The sequence below is a fragment of the Gastrolobium bilobum genome, unplaced genomic scaffold (assembly GCF_033153095.1).
Source record: "Gastrolobium bilobum isolate Gb01-03AN ecotype WA unplaced genomic scaffold, APGP_CSIRO_Gbil_v1 utg24801, whole genome shotgun sequence".
Classification (NCBI taxonomy): domain Eukaryota; kingdom Viridiplantae; phylum Streptophyta; class Magnoliopsida; order Fabales; family Fabaceae; genus Gastrolobium; species Gastrolobium bilobum.
Window position 1 is genome coordinate 63,427 of NW_026895115.1, and position 22,983 is coordinate 86,409.

The 22,983-nt window shown below is 35.1% G+C and overlaps 2 protein-coding genes across 2 annotated transcripts; one reads left to right on the forward strand and one right to left on the reverse strand.

The window, feature by feature from the left end:
• The first annotated feature begins 884 nt into the window (after positions 1–884).
• On the forward strand, positions 885–6,560 carry LOC133313383 (dynamin-related protein 5A). The gene is made up of 8 exons (XM_061514776.1): positions 885–1,244; positions 2,545–2,736; positions 2,830–3,036; positions 3,356–3,784; positions 4,146–4,373; positions 4,456–4,651; positions 5,160–5,838; positions 6,374–6,560. Exons 1-8 carry the CDS (start codon positions 885–887, stop codon positions 6,558–6,560), a joined length of 2,478 nt encoding a protein of 825 aa, XP_061370760.1.
• A 7,140-nt stretch (positions 6,561–13,700) lies between these two features.
• LOC133313464 (uncharacterized) lies at positions 13,701–15,149 on the reverse strand. The gene is made up of 3 exons (XM_061514877.1): positions 14,861–15,149; positions 14,655–14,770; positions 13,701–13,829 (listed from the first exon to the last, which is right to left on the reverse strand). Exons 1-3 carry the CDS (start codon positions 15,147–15,149, stop codon positions 13,701–13,703), a joined length of 534 nt encoding a protein of 177 aa, XP_061370861.1.
• Positions 15,150–22,983: the final 7,834 nt, after the last annotated feature.

Sequence of the window (22,983 nt, forward strand, 5' to 3'; positions counted from 1 at the left end):
AATCATTTAATTAATCCGATTTGAATCTCCTAGGCCGTAGGGTTATCCGTAAACACTTCACATCGAATAATCGAACTTTTAGGCCCAGTTTGAATATTATTTTTAAAAATAATTTTTTGATTTTTAGAAAAAAATTTCATTTAATAGGGTTTGTTTCGTAAAATAAAAATAAAAATTATAACTTTTTATTTTTAAAATTAAATTTAAAGAATATGTTTGAGTTATTTTTATTTTGTTTTGACTTTAACTTTTAAAAAAAAATTCTTTATTAAATATTTATGTTATGAAATTTAAATATTTGATTGGTTATATGACTTATTATGGACTCTTATATGTATTAAATATAAAGTATATTATATATATTAAAAAATTTATTTAATATCAAAAAGTGTCCCAACGTGTCCAAATATGACATTTTATAGAATTAACGTGTTGGCGTGTCGTGTCATGTCGTGTCCCGTGTCCCGTGTCCGTGTCCGTGTCCGTGTCCGTGTCCGTGTCCGTGTCCGTCATAGTCTTTTGTAATACTTAGCCTAATATATGATATGGACTTTTATGCATTTAATGTATTAATTAAGGAGATTTGATTTTAATATGTTGTTTACTTTGATTAAATTTTTTATACTAGGTGCAATACAGAAAAATGGTAGTAATTTTGTTGAAGAGAAATGTTAATATATCCTTCCCAAAAAAATACACTGTACAAAAATAACTCCTATATATGAAAGGGAAGAGATAAAAAAAAAACAAACGAAGGCCAATTTAAAAAGAATCCGTTAAAACCCAATCCAAATTTCAAATTCAAACTCAAACTCAAACGTTGGTCTCTCCCTCCCTTCCGTTTTCCTTCCCTTCCACTCACTCACTCTGCCACCATCATCGCCATGTCGTCCACCACCACCACCGTCGCCGGCGCCGACACTTCAAACTCTAATTTGACCACTCCCACGAAAACCCCGTCGGATAAGTCATCCTCAATGGGAAGCAGGAGGAACCATCTCGATTCCAAGTCTCGTTTCGAGGCCTACAACCGCCTCCAGGCCGCCGCCGTGGCATTCGGAGAGACGCTCCCGATCCCCGAGATTGTCGCGGTCGGCGGCCAGTCCGACGGCAAGAGCTCCCTTTTGGAAGCCCTCCTCGGCTTCCGATTCAACGTCCGCGAGGTCGAAATGGGCACTCGCAGACCCCTCATCCTTCAAATGGTTCATGATCCCTCCGCTCTCGAACCTCGCTGCCGCTTCCAGGTTCTTAAATTTTCCTCGAAAATTCGGTTTATTTATATCAATTTTGCAGAGTGGTTAAGCTTTCGCTACGTTGTAGGGTCCAAAGAAGGGTTAGACCCATTGTACTTGTAAGAGATTGATTACATGAATCGAAACTGTGACTTCCGAATCATGTTATCATAACACCAACTGTTATGCTAAGATTTGGTTTAAAATATGTTGACTTATTGAAGATAAATTTTTCAGCCAGTTCAAGAGTGTTTTGAGCAAATTTGTTGTAGGGGTGTAACTGGTTCATTGTGGTACGAGTTAACTCAGTTAGAAAAAAAATATCACTAATGTAAAACAATTATCTCACCTAAGAGTTTAATTGGTAAGTGAAGGTCTAATAAATGGTTTTTTATATTATATTTATTTTATATTTCTCTAACACAATGTTCATATAAGAGTCGTTTGAACTTGAACCGCGAATATTGTATAGGTCCATTTTTTTTTATTTTACCTTGTGCTAATTTAATTTTACTAAAAAAAATGGGTAGTGCGGATCGAATTGGTGGATTCATGACCATCACATAGTTTTTTATACTATGTAAAACCTTGGGATACAACACCCTAAAAGCTAGCTCAAAGGGTGAGAGTGCCCAAGGCCTTATAAACCTCACATTAGTTGCACATACAACCAATGTGGGACTATATTTCTCAACACGCTCCCTCACACGAGAGCCCATTGGGCTTGAAGAGTGGACAATGCAACAGGCCCAGCCTACCTGTGCTAAGAAACGCCACAAGAGAAAGTGGGGGGCGGCGAGGCTCTGATACCATGTAAATAACCTTGGGATACAACACCCTAAAAGCTAGCTCAAAGGGTGAGAGTGCCCAAGGCCTTATAAACCTCACATTAGTTGCACATACAACCAATGTGAGACTATATTTCTCAACACAATGATCTCACTTAAAAACTTAAGCGAAGCTCAATTAATGGTTTTTTATATTGTATTGATTTTATATTTATCTAACAACTATTCATAAAACTCGATTAGTAAGTATAGGGATGAGGCCATTTCTTATTTGCCGTTTTACTTATTGTTTCCTGGATTTAAACCTTTACCTTTTAGTCATTTGGTATGACTAAATTCATTTATGAGTTTGAATTAAAACCGGCCATCTTTTTGATTCACGGTTAGACAGGTTAGGTTGTCTGGTCCGGCTTTGGCAGCATTGTTTTCGAATTTATAATTTTTGTTACTTTTTTGTCTGATTGTGTGTGCCAAATGTGTTTGATCATATACAAGATGCTGAAGATTGTGTATTGGAAACACAGGAGGAGGATTCGGAAGAGTATGGAAGTCCTGTGGTTTTGGCATCTATGATTGCAGATATTATAAAGTCTAGAACCGAGGCACTTTTGAAGAAAGCCAAGACAGCAGTTTCTCCTAAGCCGATTGTAATGAGAGCTGAGTATGCACATTGTCCTAATCTTACTATTATTGATACCCCAGGCTTTGTTCTTAAGGTAGGTGTTTGGTGTTTATAAGAAGTGAGAACTATGAAGGTTTGGGATTTTCTGTTTGGTAGATTGTGTTCATGGGTGAAACTTGTTTTTCAGGCGAAGAAGGGTGAGCCAGAGAACACACCTGAAGAAATTCTTTCAATGGTGAAGTCATTGGCTAGTCCTCCCCACCGGATACTCTTGTTCCTTCAGCAAAGTAGTGTAGAGTGGTGCTCGTCGTTGTGGTTGGATGCCATTCGCGAAATTGACCCAACATTTAGACGGACAGTTATTGTTGTATCCAAGTTTGATAACCGTCTCAAGGTATTAATGGTGAAGGTTTATTACAATAGTTAAACTTGATTGTCTACTTCTCTGGTTGAATCACTCTGCTCATCAAGTTATGACAGAAAAATAAAAATAAATAAAAGTAATAGTTTATGATTGCCATCAAAATCAATATCTTGAAGAGATTGTGATCAACAGTTTGATTTATTTATGAATGACTGTGATCATATCACATAATCTGGTTGTTAAATGAGACACGAGAGGATGAATTCCTTGTTCTTAATGTGGCCATTAGGTACAGAAAATAATGTTTTTCAGGGGTTGGTTTTAATGATCAGCTATTTAATGCATGCAGGAGTTTAGTGACCGGTGGGAAGTGGATCGCTATTTGAGTGCAAGTGGTTACCTTGGAGAGAGCACTCGCCCCTTTTTTGTAGCCTTGCCCAAGGATAGGGGCAACATATCAAATGATGAGTTCCGCAGGCAGATTTCACAGGTGGACTTGGAGGTTGTTCATCATCTCCGTGAGGTTGTCAAGGGAGGCTTTGATGAAGAAAAGTTTAAGTCCTATATTGGTTTTGGCCGTCTGAGAGATTATTTGGAGTCTGAGCTACAGAAGAAATACAAAGAAGCTGCCCCAGCAACTCTTGCGTTGCTCGAGCAACGCTGCAGTGAAGTGACTTCTGAACTAGCAGGAATGGATTCAAAAATTCAGGCCACTTCAGACATTTCTCATCTTAGGAAATTCGCAATGCTGTATTCAGCTTCTATTAGCAACCATGTGGTGGGTAATCATTATCACAAAAATATGTTTTCCTAGTCATGAACTGATGAAGTGCAGTAACAGTTAGTACAAAACCAATTTTATTGTGACGGCACTCATATCTATTGAAACTTTTTCTTCATTGATTGACTGTGTTTATTTAACAAACGTTTCTAAATATTATGCTCTCTTATGATTGATGATGTATCATTTATACTACTCACACCTTTCTCTTGGGTTACACTGTTAGCATGTATCCTAAGCTTCTTTGCAATTCCTGTACACAAGTGGGCTGCAAGTTTAATAATCATTTTAACAACTGGTGTGGAAAATCATGGACATTTAGTTCAAGCTAATAACTATTTCTTTTGCACTTGCCCAGGGTGCATTGATTGATGGGGCAGCGGATCCTTCACCTGAGCAGTGGGGGAAAACAACAGTAGAAGAGCGGTCACAAAGTGGTATTGGGGTTTGGCCTGGTGTCATTGCCGATGTGAATCCCCCAAATGCTACTCTTCGCCTTCATGGAGGAGCCGCATTTGAGAGGGTGATGCATGAATTTCGCTGTGCTGCATACTCCATTGAATGCCCCCCCGTGTCAAGGGAGAAGGTGATTTACTTTTCATAAACTCATTTTAGTAACAATTTGTCTATTCCTTTCAAATTTTAATGCTCATTTATCATTTTATCAGGTTGCAAATATATTACTTGCCCATGCTGGCCGAGGTGGGGGAAGAGGAGTAACAGAGGCTGCTGCAGAGATTGCACGTGCTGCTGCTAAATCATGGCTTGCTCCTCTTCTCGACACTGCTTGTGACCGGCTTGCTTTTGTCTTGGGAAGTTTATTTGATTTGGCTCTAGAAAGAAACCGCAGTCATGATTCAGAATGTAAGTGAAGCTCCTTATTGGCATACCGTTCTGTCTCTTAGTTTTTAGATTCTTTGTCTTCACTACTTGAATGTCAAAAATTTCTAGTATAACTGTTTCTTTTCCTGTTCCAAATTCAAGCATTAATTCATACCCTTGCGGGGGTCTAAGTTCTTCTGCTTAAAGATCTGAAAATGCCATTGGAAACCCTAGTTTTATTTTTTGTTTACTCAATTGAATATTTTATTGTCCTTCACTCCTTCCAGAACTGAAATACGCAACACTAAAATGTTCTATTATTTTAACTTTTTTGCACGTCATGTTTTCGGGGATAATATAAACTCATTTCATTTTATGTGGATTTCCTGAAATTTTCCCCGTTTTCTTTATTTGTCATTAGATTCTTATTATGTGACTTGTCTATTTTGAGAGAAAGAATACACTTGATTATGTGAAATTGTATCTCCTATTTGTTTTTTTTTTCTTGCAACTGAATAGAAAAGCTGATTGTTGCTTATTTTCCGTGAAGATGGAATCAAAACGGGAAACATGGATGGCTATGTAGGTTTTCATGCTGCTTTAAGGTGTGCATACAGTCGCTTCATAACGGATCTTTCCAAGCAGTGCAAGCAGCTTGTTAGGCACCACCTTGATTCAGTTACCAGTCCATATTCTCAGGTCTGCTACTTTAATGACTTTCAACCGTGTTCTGGCCTAACTGCTCCCACTTTTAACAGATTTAGCCAGGCTTCAGCCTCTTCGTTTTTTCTTGAGTTGAGTGATACGAGTGCTTCCCATGATGTTATGAGGGATCAGGAAAATATTCCTCCAGAAAAGAACGCACAGGAAACTACACCAGGTAAAGCAGCAGAAGCTAGAGATGCTTTGCGAGAAAGCCACATGACTATCCCTGAGACCCCATCTCCTGATCAGCCAGGTGATCCAGTACATGGGGGGAATAAAAAAGAGCTTGGAAATTACAATGACATGGGACCAAGAAAGAGAGTGTCCAGAATGGTAGGAAATAGCAAAAATTCTGACAACATTAGACTGCAAAATGGTGGCATTTTATTTGGAAATGGGGAGAGATCAGGTTCAGCTTACTCAGAAATCTGTTTATCAGCTGCCCAGCATTTTGCACGTATACGTGAAGTTCTTGTTGAGAGAGGAGTGACATCAACATTAAACTCTGGATTCCTCACCCCTTGGTAAGCTTCTGTCTTTTCTAAAAACAATTTATGTATGTCTGCAATTTTTCATGCCTAAATGTGGCACTTAAACAAAGTTTAAGCTACAGGCAATGCCATTATAGGTAGTGTTCTCATTTCAGAAGTACTCCAACAAATACCTTTCTCTGCCCAAATTCAAGATGTCTTTTATGTCACATTTTTGGTTCAAGAGCATTGTACAATTCCCCACTCATCACCTTTGCAATTGCAAATTAACTGGAAGCCTTGAATTATTTTTATTTTATTTGTTAGCTTGATACTACAGTTGCTAGTATTGATAATGTTTCTTCATTTGAATTATAGAGATTTACTCACTCCATTTCAGACCATGACCTGATTTTGGCTAGAATATTGACATTTCTATATATTTACATTCACGTACTCTTCTGCAAGCTGTTAGATAACATTATAAATCTAATGTATATATGGTCTATCTGGTCCACGCACCTCAGTATATGCACCTATCATTTTTCTTTTAATGTAATATCTTCTTTGTTCTGCTTACTTTGTGCAGTCGAGATCGGCTTGTCGTGGCTCTAGGGTTAGATTTATTTGCTGTGAACGATGAGAAATTCATGGACATGTTTGTTGCTCCTGGTGCCATAGATGTGCTGCAAAATGAACGGATGTCTCTTATGAAGCGTCAGAAGATACTACATTCTTGCTTGAATGAGTTTAAAAACGTTGCTCGGGCTCTTTGATAAGAGTTAACTAGCTTTTGCATGAAGCCAAGATTTCTGCTATCCTTTCAGTAATTCATTATTATGCTTGTCAATGGGATGATGCAGTTCTTGTTAACCAATTGGATAATGACATGATACCAATGTATTCTGAGAAAGCCTCTTTATACACCTGTATTTTATGGTACCCCAATTGCTGTGGAAACCTTCCGTAATTTGGTATATTACCTACCCCCATCTGATGAAAGCAACTTGGTGGGCAAAGCCTATTTGTAACTTCTTGGGGAAGCATTTATGTAAATGTGAAAGATTGACTTATTACTGAAATTAAGGCTGACCAAGATTGGTTATAGTCACTTTCACTTAGCCTACTGAGTGCTGATCAATATATCTAGCTCTTGCATCTTTTGGCTTGAATTGCAGATTATTTGAATGAGACAATAATATCAACTAAAAAAACAATAGAAGCCTACGCTTCTAGAAATGAATGACCATTTGGAATTTTGAATATTTTCTTGTCTTGTGTCATCATGATAACATGGATTCTTAACTTCAAACAGAAAACAAGACACGGCAGCACTAGAATAAAAGGGAAAGATAGCTATACTGTAAGCATGCTCTGAACACTATTCATGAACCACTGAAATGGCAAATACCAAAGTCAGTATCAAGTGGTCCCTACCACTTCTTCCTTGTCCCCATTAATAATACAATCCAATCATAATCATAATTCATAATAATCATAACTGTAGACTGCAATTACTCCAGTGCTTATCCCTTTTGTCATAGGCTTCTTAGCTTATGTTAACCACTAGTGTTTTGTTTTTCTAGATCTGCAAACTAATCTTTTTTTCCCCCATTTTTTGGGATATGCCTGAAAATTTAGAGACCTATAATTATGGGCACTCATTTATGATTCCTTTGACATGTCACAAAGGTGCATGCCCAATGGAGCTAAAGTTGACAATCAATTGGAAGACATTTGAAGCAAGTTGTCTGATGTTCTCCTCTGAGTTGTGATCAGAAAATGTGATTATGCATAGTTAAGTTTACAATTGCTAACGTAAGTGCCGTATCTACATTATAAAATAAGGCTATTTTTCTAATTTAAATTTTAAGTTTATTCTTAGTTTCTTAGTATTTCTATCCCAGTGCACGTCGATATGAATATGAATTTAATTGTGTTGTTATCTGACAAAATCTTTCTGAACAGGATTTTATGATTGCAAGTTTGCAACTTGGCTTGCATGATCCGAATTCAAATGTAAGTCCGAAAAAAGAAGAGAAACTAACGTCATTTCGTGTGATAGTAACTGGTCCCTACCAAAATGAGCATGTTAAACTGGTATTAGTGTTTGAAAAGGAAAAACACAAGTTGAATTCTGTACTATGCTAAGTACGTCCTTCTTATCCTAAAAGGCTACACTGAACATGCCCATACCCATTATTACCGTTGACTACTTCAACTAGTTAACATTTTTTTGTTGCCGCGGGCCATGGCAACCCATTGGTTCTAATAAACTGATTTTTTTTTTTTTTTTTTTACTTAAAAAAAATTATTGCACATCTTTTTTTATTATATTTAATACTTATTTTTTATTTAAATAATTAAGAAGATGCTAGGAGATTTTATTTAGAAAATTTAAAAATATTCTTACTTAAACTGTCAAATACGAATTCACTGGCACTATAAGTTATCGCAGGAAAAGTTACACGAGACAAGAAAAATTTATTTTTATTATTTTTCATGAAAGATCATTGGGACAGACCCCACCCAATTAATCAACAGCCAATTTTTTAAATGTTTGAGTAATAAGACGGGAAGAATTCATGTGGTATGAATGTTTTAAACTTTTAATAATTCATCTCAGTTGTGGGGTATCATTTATGTCATTGTTGAAAGCAATAGCCTTTGTAGGGTCACTAAGTTTGACAAAAACAACAGTTTTTTTTTACTGTTTGGCCAAATTGGAAGGTGCATTTTCGCTAGCTCATTTATTTGTATTGATTAATTCTACTCGCAATTATGTACACGTTACTTTATTGGAACTTTGGTACATATATCTTAATATAGAAAAATATTTTTACAATTAATGCTGAGAAATTATCTGTATTTACTTTCAAAACGACGTTATTTTGGGATTGAAAAATTTAAAAATTATAATTATAAAGACTATAATAATCTTCAAATAAATTAAAATTATAAAAACACCATGATTTTCGTCTAAAACGACGTCGTATTGGACTTACTGCAGATAATTTATCTGCAGTGAATGCAGAAAAAGCGAACCCATCTTAATAATCAAATATATTTTCTTCAATTTTTTTTTATATCAACCTTAATTGTTTTTTTGAGGCGAGTCAGGTATTCCACAACTTCAACTATTTGAATCAGTTATGAAATTAATATCAAGTTAGAATGTAATCACAATTAAAACTTTTCGCTGCCTCTGAGATATATTTGGTGAAAACTGAAGCCAGGTTCTCTCCCCATCTAATTTTAATTTTGATATTAATATTACTTTTAACGCTAACTAGTTGGATTGAAAATTAATGAGTTCAAATAAAAAGAAAAAAAAATATTTAACAAAAAAAATAAAAATAAATAAAAGAGAATTAATAATTAATTAAATAAATAAATATAGGAAAAATTGTTAAACAAGATTAACTAGAACATAGGAAATAACAAGTATATTCTTTCACAATACTACATGAGGGGGTGTTTTGGTAGGAGGTGAAAAAAAAAATTTCCCACAAAAATGAGGGTGGGGAAAATTATTTGCTTATGATTGATAGAAGGTGAAGTAAAAGTATGGCTGGGAGAAACTTTTCCCATCACTTGTTTTTCCATATAAATGGTTATAGAAGATTACCATTGATGGGGTGGAAATTTTTTTTTTTCATGTGGTGAAAAATTTAACACGCAATATTAGTAAAATTAACCAAACATTCTTGAAAAATTTTTTGCCTACCAAACACCTTTTAGTAACTTACCTGGGAAAAAGATTTTGCCATCACATTCCCGGAAATTATTTTTTTCTGGTAAAAAACAAATTTCTCCTCTACCAAACGCCCCACAGTTTTCTTTCACTGTATTTTAAGATAAACTATATGCCAACCTATTTAACACTTGATTAAGTTTGTTTTACTACTTTTCGTTTAGTAAGTTTCCGACAGCTTCTTTCTCTATTTGTATCATGCTCTTGGTAAAAGACTTTTGTTACCAAGAACATATTCAGTAGATACTTGAATGAGGTGCAACCCTGTCAATTTTGGTTGATTCGAGCTTTGTGTAGCTAGCACTGTAACACCCCGTTACCGGACCGGTGTGTTATCATCAAATATGATATTAAGCGCAGTTACAATCACATTGCTTCAATAAAAAACCCGGATAAATTTTCATTTTCTTTTCAAAACTTACTTGCTTTTCCTCTTTAACAATGCCGAGTTTAAAATAACCAATTGCGTGAACATAACCTTATTACCTTGTGGAATAATCAAAACTAGACTTAACATCATATTATTATTTTGTTCGAGTTCAATACTAAACTCTCTTCACTTTTTATTAAATTGGAATTTCTGTACTTACTTTATAGTTCTCATCTCACACTTTGTTATAGATCCCTCAGTTAGCTATGCGTGGGTTCAAACCGTGCTCAAATCGAAGATCTGTAGCTTGAGTTATGTCAATTTTAGTAAACTATGATGGGCTATTTTCGGGATGCGCGCCCGAGCACTCAAATGGGCGCTCGAGCGCCCACAGTGAAGAAATTTTATCATCGTCATATTTTTCAGCACGCTTGGGTGTGTACCTGCGCGCTTGAGCGCCCAAATCAGCGATTGAGCGCCAAGAAACAGGGGATTTCACTTATTTTCACGCATATAGAGTGCTTGAGCGCCCGAATCAGCGCTTGAGCGCCCGAATCAACGCTTGAGCGCCCTACACCCGGGGCAGACTTGGTCTCCTTTGTTTTTGGTGAGTTTCTTGGGGAAATTTCAATCCCCTTTCAATCTTCAAAGGTCATAACACCTAATTGACAATAAAAGGCCAACCATGGTCACACACCATGTGACACCTACATTCCGTAAACACTTTACCAATTCATCATGTAATTCAAATGATAAACATAACTACATATTCATCAATCCATCAAGTTCTCAATTACATCATTGTTCTTACAAATTTCATATACATGCCAAAGGACTTAGCTACAAAAGGAACATGATCAAAGCAATTAACCATGTACCAAATACCAATTGCTACTATAATGATCATGCACTAAGTCCTCCAAAATGCATCATGCGACATCAAAATATACATATAACAATTCTAAATTACATGCAACGCAAAATGTCCAGCTATCAGGTACAATCTACTCATGCTTCTTGCCTCGCTCAACCTCACCTCTATCAGCACCTGAAATGATGCCCCACCACACGGCGTGAGATATACGAATATATCACAGTAAACCTAGGGTCCTTGGAGATCACTCCACCCTAAGTTTCACTTCCGATGTACATATAATCATAATAGCTTAACACATTCTTATCCATAAACACTACATGGACTTCCAAGAGAGATCCACGAATGGCTGTTTCCCTTAGGCTCGTACCACATGGAGATCCACATAGGGCTGTTTCCAAGGGAAGTCCTTACCTAAATCTAGGAACCTCCAAGAGAGATCCACATATGGCTGTTTCCAAGGGAAGTTCCTACCAATCATCCTCATCATAATACTATCAATCATAACCTCAATCACAGTCCTCAACCATTACCTCATTCATTATTTCTACCTCTATTAACCATTCCTCAATTACTCTTAAACAATCAAACATCAATTAATAATCATTAATCAATCATAACATTTATCAATGCATGAGCATACAATTACTATCATCATTACATATCACATCTCATACACCATTTCTCCTCAACGGAGTATGGTGGAACATTCAAGGGGATCAACCCCAAGGTCCAAAGGTTTACCTTGCTCTTGCACTTTCCTTAAAGCTTTCCTTTCCTCAAAACCACACAATCTCCAATCAACACCAAGACAAACTATAGTCAAGGCAAGAGATGTGTTCATCAACTAAATCCACACATAAATACTAAGTCCAAGACTAGACAAACATCTAAACTATTCTACATTTCTCATAATTTCAACATTAACTCAACTTACTCTTTCAACCCAAAACTAGGTTTTTGCTCCAATGGCTCCTCCAATGAATTTTCCTTTACCCAAGGTCACCTTGCTCATAACTACACATAAAACAACATACCAACACATCAAAATCCATCCCAACATAGATGAATTTCGTGGACACTATTCACCCAAAACCTAGATTCATGAAAGTTCAAGGAAAAGTGTGAAAAAGGGTGAAAACTTACCATGGATGACCTTAGAATGCAAGAGGAAGAAAAGCCTAAGCTCCAACGCACTCAAAACTCCAAACTTTCTCAAATTTTCGAAATGGAGAGGGGGATATATCTCTCAATACAATGACCCCCCATCAAGAACCAAGCTATGGGTTTTGTAGAGGATGAAATTTGACACACTTTAGGCTTTGAAACAGATCAATTTGGTGGAGGAATGAGGGAGCTAGAGTTCATGGAGCTTCAACCATGGAGTCTCTCTCTCTTCCTCTCCCTTTCTCTCTTATTGCGTCGAAGAAGAAGGAAGAATGTGGGGCTTTGTTATTTTTTTTTAACACTTAACATGGTTAAGTTACTATCACCGGGTATAAGCTCATCTATCTATTTAACTCCGTTCTCTTCCAAACTTTACCAAATGGTCTAGAATATTTTTCTAGCAATATTTTTAACTTTACTTTTATATTTTGGGTACTTTTATCTACCACATTTTTATCCTTTAATTCTCACTGACTGCACTTTTTACCTCAAAAGTGCCTTTAATTCATTAATTTTAGCCTCTCACTAAATTTCTACCCACTTATACCTGCTCAATTACTTAATTAAAGGTAATTAATTAAATGCTTAAGTTAGGGTATTATAAGCACATAGACAAAGGCAATGATAATAAATTTTGGTTTTGATGGTTCTTCATGGTATTTATTGCCTTACTAACAGTTACGCAAGTATGACATGCAAGCGTACACGACAACAAAGTAATAATTGGGGTATTTAAGACCCTAATATCATCCCACAGGGATCATGGTGTTTGTACTTTGAACAAAATTTGTAATTGTTCAAATCAAAAATTGAAATAAAAAAAATAAAATTAAACACAAATTGCTAATTTAATCTAACTGTGAGTGACAATGTTTTTGAAAATATATTCTTGTTAGGAAGAAAATTAAATTAATGTAGAGAAAATGAGCTAATAAACTTAACTAAAGTGTTGGTTGTCTTTCAAACTTGATTTCTTTGTTTAATAAGGTCTAAAGCATAGAATGGAAAAAACTATTTAAATAGGTGAAACAAGAACAAATGTTGATAAAAAATATTAAAGAGAACAGGCTGGATTTTAAATTTTCCTCCCTCTAAGTGTTATAGCAATGAATATTCCCAATAGTTGAACAGCTAAATCAAATCAACATACTGTAATCGTCACCTCTTGATGTCTCAAGAGATATTTATCTTTAACTCAAGCCTTACCATATGTTTATGAAAGTCAGCGAAAAAAAAATCCATTAAATACAGGTATATAGTTGCTGGGCAGTTCTATTTATGTCTGAAGAAGAAACTTATGAGTGATGTCTCACTCAAGCCCAGTGTCTAAGGTTACGTCTGAGTAACTTGTTTCTCAACAAATGTCCTTTCTAAGGTTACATGTATATGGCCAAAATACAACAACTCTAGAAATCAATATCATCATCAGACAATATGGAAATTACAAAAATAACTAAAAAACATTCACTGCATTAACATCTTCAGGGTTGGGTACAATAAAAACCCAACCTTAAATAAAGTAGCTTATACCCATAAGGGTTGAACTTCAAAACAATAAAATAAAAGATGTAGAAAATTATAAATAAAATTTAACACACTATAATCTTCACACACACCTAACCACAAGGTGGGTTGTGCTTACAGCCTACTAAACATAGAAGAAAAATGTTTCGAAGAACACAAACAAAATAAATGATACCCTCATAAAAATCAAAGAAGAAGACCCCCAAAATTTATCTCTAAATCCTCTTTTATATCTCTCCTTCCTTTCTTGCAGTAGTATCGCGAGCCATTCGATCAGCTTCCACATGCACCTCATCTCCAAATATTGCTCGATCTTTCCTCGCACCTAGACCACCATACTCAGCACCCGAAATACACTATTTGCACAAACCATGTCCTTAACAATGACAATTAGGATTTATCTTCTTCTTTTAAATTTTTTATTTTATTTTCTGTGTGAGGTTGTGGGTTGGTTAAGAGAGTGGGTTTTGGAAGAGGTAAAAGGAACAATAGGTTTGTGGGTTTGCTAAATTTGGAAATAATATTGCTTGGAAATGGATTGGGATATGGATTGAAATACTCAGAGAGAAAAATGATAGGAAGGAAAGGACTTAGGGTTTCTTTGATGTTTGATTTTGATGACAAAAGGGTAACCTTTGACAGGTTAATATATTTTTTTTTTGCTTTCCCACTTCTACGGGGCGAACTGGAGCAGTGATAAAGTTGTTCTTTCATGACTGAAAGGTCATGGGTTCGAATCCAGGAAACAACCTCTTTGTAATCATGTAAGGGTACGGCTGCGTACAAGGATTACCTCCACTCCCCACTTGCTAGTCGAGTTTAACGGGGAGTGGTTTTTTTACTTTCCCACTTCTGCCCTCACCCTTTTTTGTTTTTCCTATTTTCCCTTCAATGCAGTTGTTGAACTGAGTTTGCTGTCTGCTCTCTTTTCCTTTGTCATATGGGTTACTTTTGGATTTGGAGTCTTGGGCTCTTAATCAACTAAAATAACACAGTGAAAAGCCCATTATCAACTTTTTAACAAAGTGTGCTATCCGATAGATATTAATGTGCTAAAATCTTGCTAATTTAACTAAAAGTATGTTGACCTAATGATATCTAGAGTCTCTTTGCAAAGTCTCAACAGTATTTATAGGCACTTCGCTTGGGTACTTCATGGCTTTTAAAACATTAAACCTCACTTGTTCCCCATTTACATTCATAGACAACTCACCCTCTTTCACATCTATTATAGCTCTTCTAGTGACTAAAAAGGCTCTACCTAAAATTATAGGCACTTCCCTATCCTCTTCATAATCTAAAATGATGAAATTAGCATGTAGAATAAATTTATCAACCTTGACTAAAACATCTTATATTTTTCCTACAGGGTATGCTAAGGATCTACTAGTCAACTGTAGAGTTACAGTTGTAGGGCTAGCTTCTCTTACCCTAAGCTTCTTAAACACACTCCTTGGCATTAAATGAATACTAGCTCCTAAGTCACACAATGCTCTACCTTGATAATGATCACCTATGGTGCAGGGAATTGCAAAACTCCCTGGATCCTCTAATTTAGGAGGTAACTTGCTTAACATGTATTTAATGCTATCTTGAGTAAGAGCAACAGTTTCAAATTCCTCAAGTCTCCTTTTTCTAGAGAGGATTTCTTTCATAAATTTCACAAAAGTAGGCATGTGTTCTAATGCCTCTAGAAAAAGAATATTATTATGGAGCTGTTTTAGGCGGTCCAAAAACTTCATAAACTGAGTATCTACTTCTGTTTTTGAAGCCTTTAGGAAAAAGGTGGAGGAGGTCTGTTAGAGACATTGGGAGTCACAACAGTGGGCTGAGAGGGATGGCTACTTGATGCAGCCTTTTCTCTCGGACTAGTCTCTAAATTCTTGTCTAATTGAACCTGAATTTCAGGTTCAACCAGAATAGGTTAGGTAAAATCAGCTGCTATCTCCTTGTTGTTTGCTAGCTGAGAACTTGTTGATGCAACTCCCTCTTGATCTTATAGCTCCCTTTCCTTTTCTTGTTACAATGCTGCCTCTGCCATCTTTTTCAGCCTTGAAGGTATGATTACAACTTCAAGTTGATTAATTAACCTACCATTCCTCAACTCTATCATTTGACACTGCTCATTGTTATTTCTCTTAGATCTGGTAATTTACGCCTTGGATCCTCAACTATGGCGCCAAAAACTTGTTGCCTTGCTAACAATTATGCAAGTATGGCGTGCAAACGTGCACGACAACAAGTAATAATTGGGGTATTTAAGACCCTAATATCGTCCCACAAGGATCATGGCATTTGTACTTTTAACAGAATTTGTAATTGCTCAAATCAAAAACTAAAATAAAAAAATAAAATTGAACACAAATTGCTAATGTAATCTAACTGGGAGTGACAATGTTTTTGAAAAGTTTTTCTTGTTGGAAAGAGAATTAAATTAATGTAGAGAAAATGAGCTAATGAACTTAATTAAAGTGTTGGTTTTCTTTCAAACTTGATTTCTTTTTTAATAACGCCTAAAGCATAGAATGGAAAATGTTGTTTAAATAGGTGAAACAAGAACAGATGTTGATAAAAAAAATATTAAAGAGAACAAGTTGGATTTTAAATTCTTCTCCCCCAAAGTGCTATAGAAATGAATATTCCCAATAGCTCTATAGCTAAACCAAATCAACATACTATAATTGTAACCTCTTGATGTCTCAAGAGGTATTTATTTTTAACTATAGCCTTACCATATGTCTCTGGAAGTCAGAGAAAAAAGATCCATTGAGTACAGGTATATAGTTACTAGGCAATTCTCTTCATGTCTGAAGAAGAAACTTATGAGTGATGTCTCACTCAAGCTGAGTGTCTAAGGTTAAGTCCGAGTATCTTGTTTCTCAATAAATTTGCTCTCTAAGGTTACATGTATATGGCCAAAATACAACAACTCTAGAAATCAATATTATCCTCAGACAATCTGGAAATTATAGAAATAACTGAAAAACATTCATTGCATTAACATCTTCAGGGTTGGGTACTATCAAAACCCAACTTAAATAAAGTAGCTCATACCCATCAGGGTTGAGCTTCAAAATAGTAAAATAAAAGTTGCAGAAAATTATAAAATAAAATTTAACACACTATGTTGTGCTTACCTTCTAAATAAAGAAGAAAAATGTTTCGAAGAAAACAAACAAAACAAATGATACCCTCCTAAAAATCGAAGAAGAAGACCCCCCAACTTTACCTCTAAATCCACTTTTATATCTCTCCTTCCTTTCATGCAGCAGTACCGTGAGTCATTGGATCAACTTCCATGTGTACCTCCTCTCCAAGAATTGCTCGATCTTTCCTCGCACCTAGACCACCACAATCAGCACCCGAGATACACTCTCCGCACGAACCTTGTCCTTCACAATGACATTTGGGACATTTTTGCTGATTTTTGTGTGGGGTTGTGGGTTGGCTAAGAGAGTGGGTTTTGGTGATTTTTGGAAGAAGGTAAAAGGAACAATATGTTTGTGGGTTTGCAAAATTTGAAAATAATGTTACTTGGATATGGATTGAAGTACTCAGAGAGAGAAAAATGATGGGAAGGAAAGGACTTAGGGGGCGTTTGGGAGAGGAGAAATTTTTTTACCAAGGAAATACAATTACTAGGAATATGGTAGAAAGTAAGTTTGGTAGGAAAGTTAAAAAAAATTGTTTGGTAGGCCGAAATATTACCGGAAAAATTTGGTTAAATTTCCTGAGTCTATGTTTTGTTGAAGGTAAAATATTGATGAAAAATTGAATGAAATAACCAAACTAACCATTGACAAAATACAAAGAAGACTTTCTCTCTCTTCATCTTTCTTTTGGCACGTTTTTTGAGAAAAGATATTTGTGTCCATTGCTTTTTTCTTACTTTTTGGGTTGATGGGGTAACGAGAATACAACCCTATATGTGGTATTCTAAAATGGCAAAATTTTTCAATTTTATACACAAACTGAGATTGTTATGCAAATTCGAATGATAGGCAAATTTTTTAAAACCTCTTACCAAACATGGTCAACTAGAAAACCCATCTTTACTTTCCTAGGCACCCAAAAAAAACTCTCCTACTAAACATCCAGTTTCTTTGATGATTGATTCCGATGACAAAAGGGTAACCTTCAACAGGTTACCTATTTTTATTTTTTTTTTGCTTTCCCGCTTCTGCCCTCACCCTTTTTTGCTCTTCCTATTTTTCCCCTTCAATGCAGTTGTTGAACTAAGTCTACTATCTGCCCTCTTTTCCTTTGTCATACAGGTTGGTTTTGGATTTGGAGTTTTGGGCTCTTAATCAACTAAAATAACATAGTGAAAACCCATCAACAATTTTTAACAAAGTGTATTATCTGATAGATATTAATGTGCTAAAATCTTGCTAATTTAACTAAAAGTATGTTGACCCAATGATATCTAGAGTCTTTTTGCAGAGACTCAACAATATTTATGTAGATTGACACCATTATACATGTTAATAAAGGTGAAGCTATTAACAAATTTCAAAGCGGTGGGACATTCAGTAGGGTGCAATTTTGGCTCATGTATCTTGATAAGATAAGGATTGATTTTGTTTAATATGTATTTATCCTTAGGAAGTGTATTCTTGGAAATTTAAAAAAACTAAATTAAGTATACGAGATAAATTTGTTTGGATTTAGAAAATTTAGGGCGTGCATGACAACCATTCTGTTCTTTGGCGATGACGTTGTGGTGGTGGTGGTGGTGGTGGTGGCAGTGACATCGTTGTGGTAGTGGTTGTGACGACGACATTGGTGGTACAACGGCGACTGCGACGGTGGTCGTGTCGGGATGATGGTGGTGGTGATGATGATGATAGTGGTAGAGAGTGATTGAGAGAAATAAGTGTTTCTCATTTTGTGTCCGGGAACAAAAAAGCAGAATTTTTTTTATTTTTTTTTTGTTTCCCAGCACAAAAATTGAATCGGTTCATCCCAAGAACAAAAAAATAAACCGGTTTTATCAAACGAGTTTTCTTTCCATTTCTGTTCCCGGGAACAGAAATTAAAAAAAAAAAAAAAAAATTCGAGAAGGTTGTCATACACACCCTTAGTAATAAGGAGTCTATAGCAAACTATGGAGGCTTGCTTGGAGACTAAGAAAAATTGTTATAAATATAGAACCAATAATGTTGGTATATATTGAGATAGAGAGAATACGTAGCAAATATTGGATTCTTGAGGTTATGAGAGAGGGTGGGCATAGCACAGTTAAGTTTTTTAACTCAATAATTATTCTTGTACTGATTTTTCTAAGTTACCAAACTATGTTAAATGTTGGGCTAAGCATAAATCTATTATGATAAAAAAAACTTTAGAAAAAGTATTTATCGTTTTAAATGACACAACTTATATCATTTCACTCTCACAAAGAGATGAGACCCACACATTTATATTTTTTTGTCCACTTTCTCTTCATTTTTCTATGTCTTTCTCTCACTTAAAATGACACAACTTTACATCCTTTAAAATGATACACAATTTTTTCCAAAAACTTTACATTACACCTTAACTCAAAATATTAAAGCATTAAGTTTATAGATCTTTCCACACTTAATTAATTTCTAGCTAATGTGAAACTTTACTCCTTCCACTTAAATTTTCAATATTAGATTTTTATGTCCCTGTATTTGTGTTGTCATCATATTAATTATATCCTTCTAATTAGACTTTGGCAGCTCGGACCAGAACAGTTCTCATTATATTTGATTACAATTGGGCCTATTTTATTTTTTGTACAACTATGCTATTATTTTTTGAAAAAAATATTTGTCCTTCTAAACGATATAACTTGTGTCATTTTACTCTCATAAAAAGATGAGACCTACATTTTTATTCTTTTTTGTTCATTCTTTCTACTTCATAATCTATCTCTTTCTCTCACTTAAAATGACATAACTTTACATCTTTTAAAAATAATAAATATTTTCCCCTTATTCTTATAACGATACCAATGTGAGAAAAAGTAGACGTGTAATAAGTAGTTTCCTTTGTGTGTAAATAGCAATCCAACCAAAAATAAAGTTAAATTCTTTCTCCCATTCCTTTTTATTTTCTTTTTAAAGTCGTATATAATTAATGCCCTGTTACAAAAATTCTGTATGTCTCTCTCGTCCATATTTTGAATTAATAACACTAAATTTTCAGTTGTCAATATCAACTTATCTGTGACGAGAGAAACTAAGGTCTTAATTGGTTTCGCTTCAAAGTCGCTATGTTTCAAATCCTACCAATAGACTCAACTACCAGGAAGTTTCCTAGTAGTATATATTTTACTCACTCATTTCTCTCGCTCTCTCTATCTCTGTCTCTCTCTGTCTCTGTCTCTCTCTACCAACCATTTTGCTTTCAAAATCTACCTTAATATACACTCAGCTTCTTTGTCCAAATCCAAGTCAATCATCAATGCGTATCTAACAGGCTAACACACTCGAATAGCTTTGCTTCCGTTACGGTTTAAGTTTAATCTAAATATGGTAGTTAATCTTAAAAATTAAGTGTCTAGTGGTAATTCTCTATATGTTTGATTTCTTCCTACCACTAATTACGTGGATCATAACGATAAGGGGTTATTGTAAAACTATTTGTCTCATATGTAATATTATGTATCAGTTGATTTAATTAATAAAAAGAGCATTATGGTAATTTGGTCATTAAAGAGAAGTTACTTAAGGATAATTGTTGATAGACCAGTTATATAAACGTTCATATGGTCAGTTTTCTGAAAAGGGTATCTGGCAGAAAATAAAGTTCCTTCTGAGTCTGCCTATAAAAGTTGTATCCAATCCCTATTAAGAAGATACAAGAACAGATAAAGGTTAAGGCTTAGAGAAAGACATTCCACCATCAAAGTTCTTCTACAATTATGGACAAAGATATGTTTATGTGAAACTCATAAATTCTGAAGATCCTCTGTCATGTTCTTGAATGATTACTGTTGAACACGAGTCACTGATTAAATACTTACATGTGGTATCAGAGCATGTGTTTAAGAATTTATGTTTTTCCAGAAATAATTATGAATGAATTCTTAATTCATGAAAAGCTAGGTTTTGAAAATTCATGATCATCGTTGAATATAGGAGGCGTTTGGTAGAGGATAAATTTTTTTTTATCTGAGAATCTCGATTTTCAAAAATATGATTTTTACATTCAATTTACGATAATATCTGAAAATTAAAAATTTAAAAAAATTTAATTTCTCGAGAATCCTGAAAAATACTGCGTAGCAGACGACCTTATAAAGTTAATCTGTATCACGGGGAAATATAATAAAAGGCCATTATTAAAGTATATAACGATTCTCATTATGGGTTCGTTCTTATTTAATTGAACGCATATAGTAATAAATGTCTCGTTGAATTAATGGATAAAGTTGGATTCATTTTGAATTAAAGCACTTGCCATTTTCGATTTTTGTGTCCATGGAATAGCTTTTGAATAGAATTGTGAGTTCTGAAGCAAAATTTTGAATTGACTTTATGATTCACAAAAGGACAAAACGAATGCATATTCAATGGCTACTTGTAAATCGAATGGACATTGTAGGAAGCATGTTCAATACGGAATTTTTTAATGTGGTCCAGGACTACCATAGTCCTTTCACTTAAAATTTGACATCTGAATTATTTTTTTTTTCTTTTTTTCTTTTTTTCTCTCTCCTCTCTCCTCAACTTTTTTTCTCTTTCTCTCTCCCCAGTCCCATCAAACCTCTTTTGGTCCGAGTGCATATTAACTTCACTCGTTCAATGCATATTATGGTTTTCCATAAAGGTTCATAGTTTCACCATTTTACTTGGTTATGGCGCGGGATCGCGCCAAATTGGAGCTGATCTGCGCCATTTCACTGGGGATTGTACTGGATCACCGCGCAGAATCGCGAGGGAACGACTCTAATCCGCGCTATTTCTCTGGTTCTTGTACTGAGAAAGTGTGTCATTGTCATATGTTTATTTCATTTTATGTATTATTGGGAAAACATGAAAGGACATTGATATACATGAAAATTGGACAAAGTTTTGGAATTAATTATGGTAGATTTGTTAGTCACCAAAGTGGCCAAATCTTGAAGAGTTGTTTTAATTTCAAATATTATTAATTTTATTTCAATTACCATGACTGTGATGCTATGAATAGTATGATATAATTATTCATGTTGTGGTATATTGAAGTTCATTATTATAGGACAGTTAGGGATCAACCCATAGGATGATTATTTGTTTTATAAAATGAACATGGATGTTGATATTGTTGGCATATTTTCTTGCATTTGGACATCCAAAGATGACAAATATTTATGATAGGGGTATGCACCATTGCCAAATTATGTGAAATTTATATAGCATCATTATAGTTAGTGTTGTATGTTAATGAATCCCTAAAGGTGAACATTGATATGCATTGAAGTTAGAATATTTGAATCTGTGAAGTATGTTAGTATGTGACATGCATGACTCAAAGCATTAATGTTTAAATGTTATTCCTTGCAGTACCGGTTGCTACACATTCCATGTTTTCAACTATTGCAGTTTTTAATGGTCTAAACTTCTCTGAATGGAAAGAGCAAATCAATTTTTACCTTGGGGTAATGGATATGGATTTGGCTCTTAGAGAAGAGGAACCTGGTGCTATTACTCCTGAAAGCACTGAGGATGAAAGGAACCATTTTAAGAACTGGGAAAGATCCAACAGATTAAGTCTGATGTACATGAAAATGAGCATTGCAAGCAAGATTAAGTCAGCTCTTCCACAAACTGAAAGTGCCATCGAAATGATGAAACTTGTGGAAGAACGCTCCCAAACCGTTGATAAGTCTCTTGCTGGGACACTTATGAGTACACTGACCACCATGAAATTTGATGGTTCGCGTACTATGCATGAGCATGTTATTGAAATGACAAGCATTGCGGCAAAATTGAAATTATTGGGAATGGCTGTGGATGAGAACTTCCTGGTGCAGTTCGTATTGAACTCATTACCGTCTGAGTATGGTCCTTTCCAAATGAACTATAATACCATGAAAGATAAATGGAATGTGCATGAATTGCACAGTATGCTAGTTCAGGAGGAAACCATACTTAAGAATCAGGGAGCTCATTCCATCAATTATGTAAAGCATCAAGGAGCTGAAAAGAATAAAGCTAAGAAGCATGAGAAGAAAGGAGGAGGAGGACCCCTTAAGGTTGATGAGGCCTCTTCTTCTAAAATCCACAAAAAGGAAAGTAATGCAAAGATGAGGTGCCATTTCTGTAAAAAGGAAGGGCATTTCAAAAAGGATTGCCTGAAACGTAAGACTTGGTTCGAAAAGAAAGGTAAGTCTAGTGCTTGTGTATGTTATGAATCAAACCTGGCTAAAGTTCCTTATAATACTTGGTGGATTGATTCTGGTTGTACTACTCATGTTTCTAATACAATGCAGGGATTCTTTATGACCCAAACCACAAAGCCAAATGAAAAGTTTGTCCTTATGGGCAATAAAGT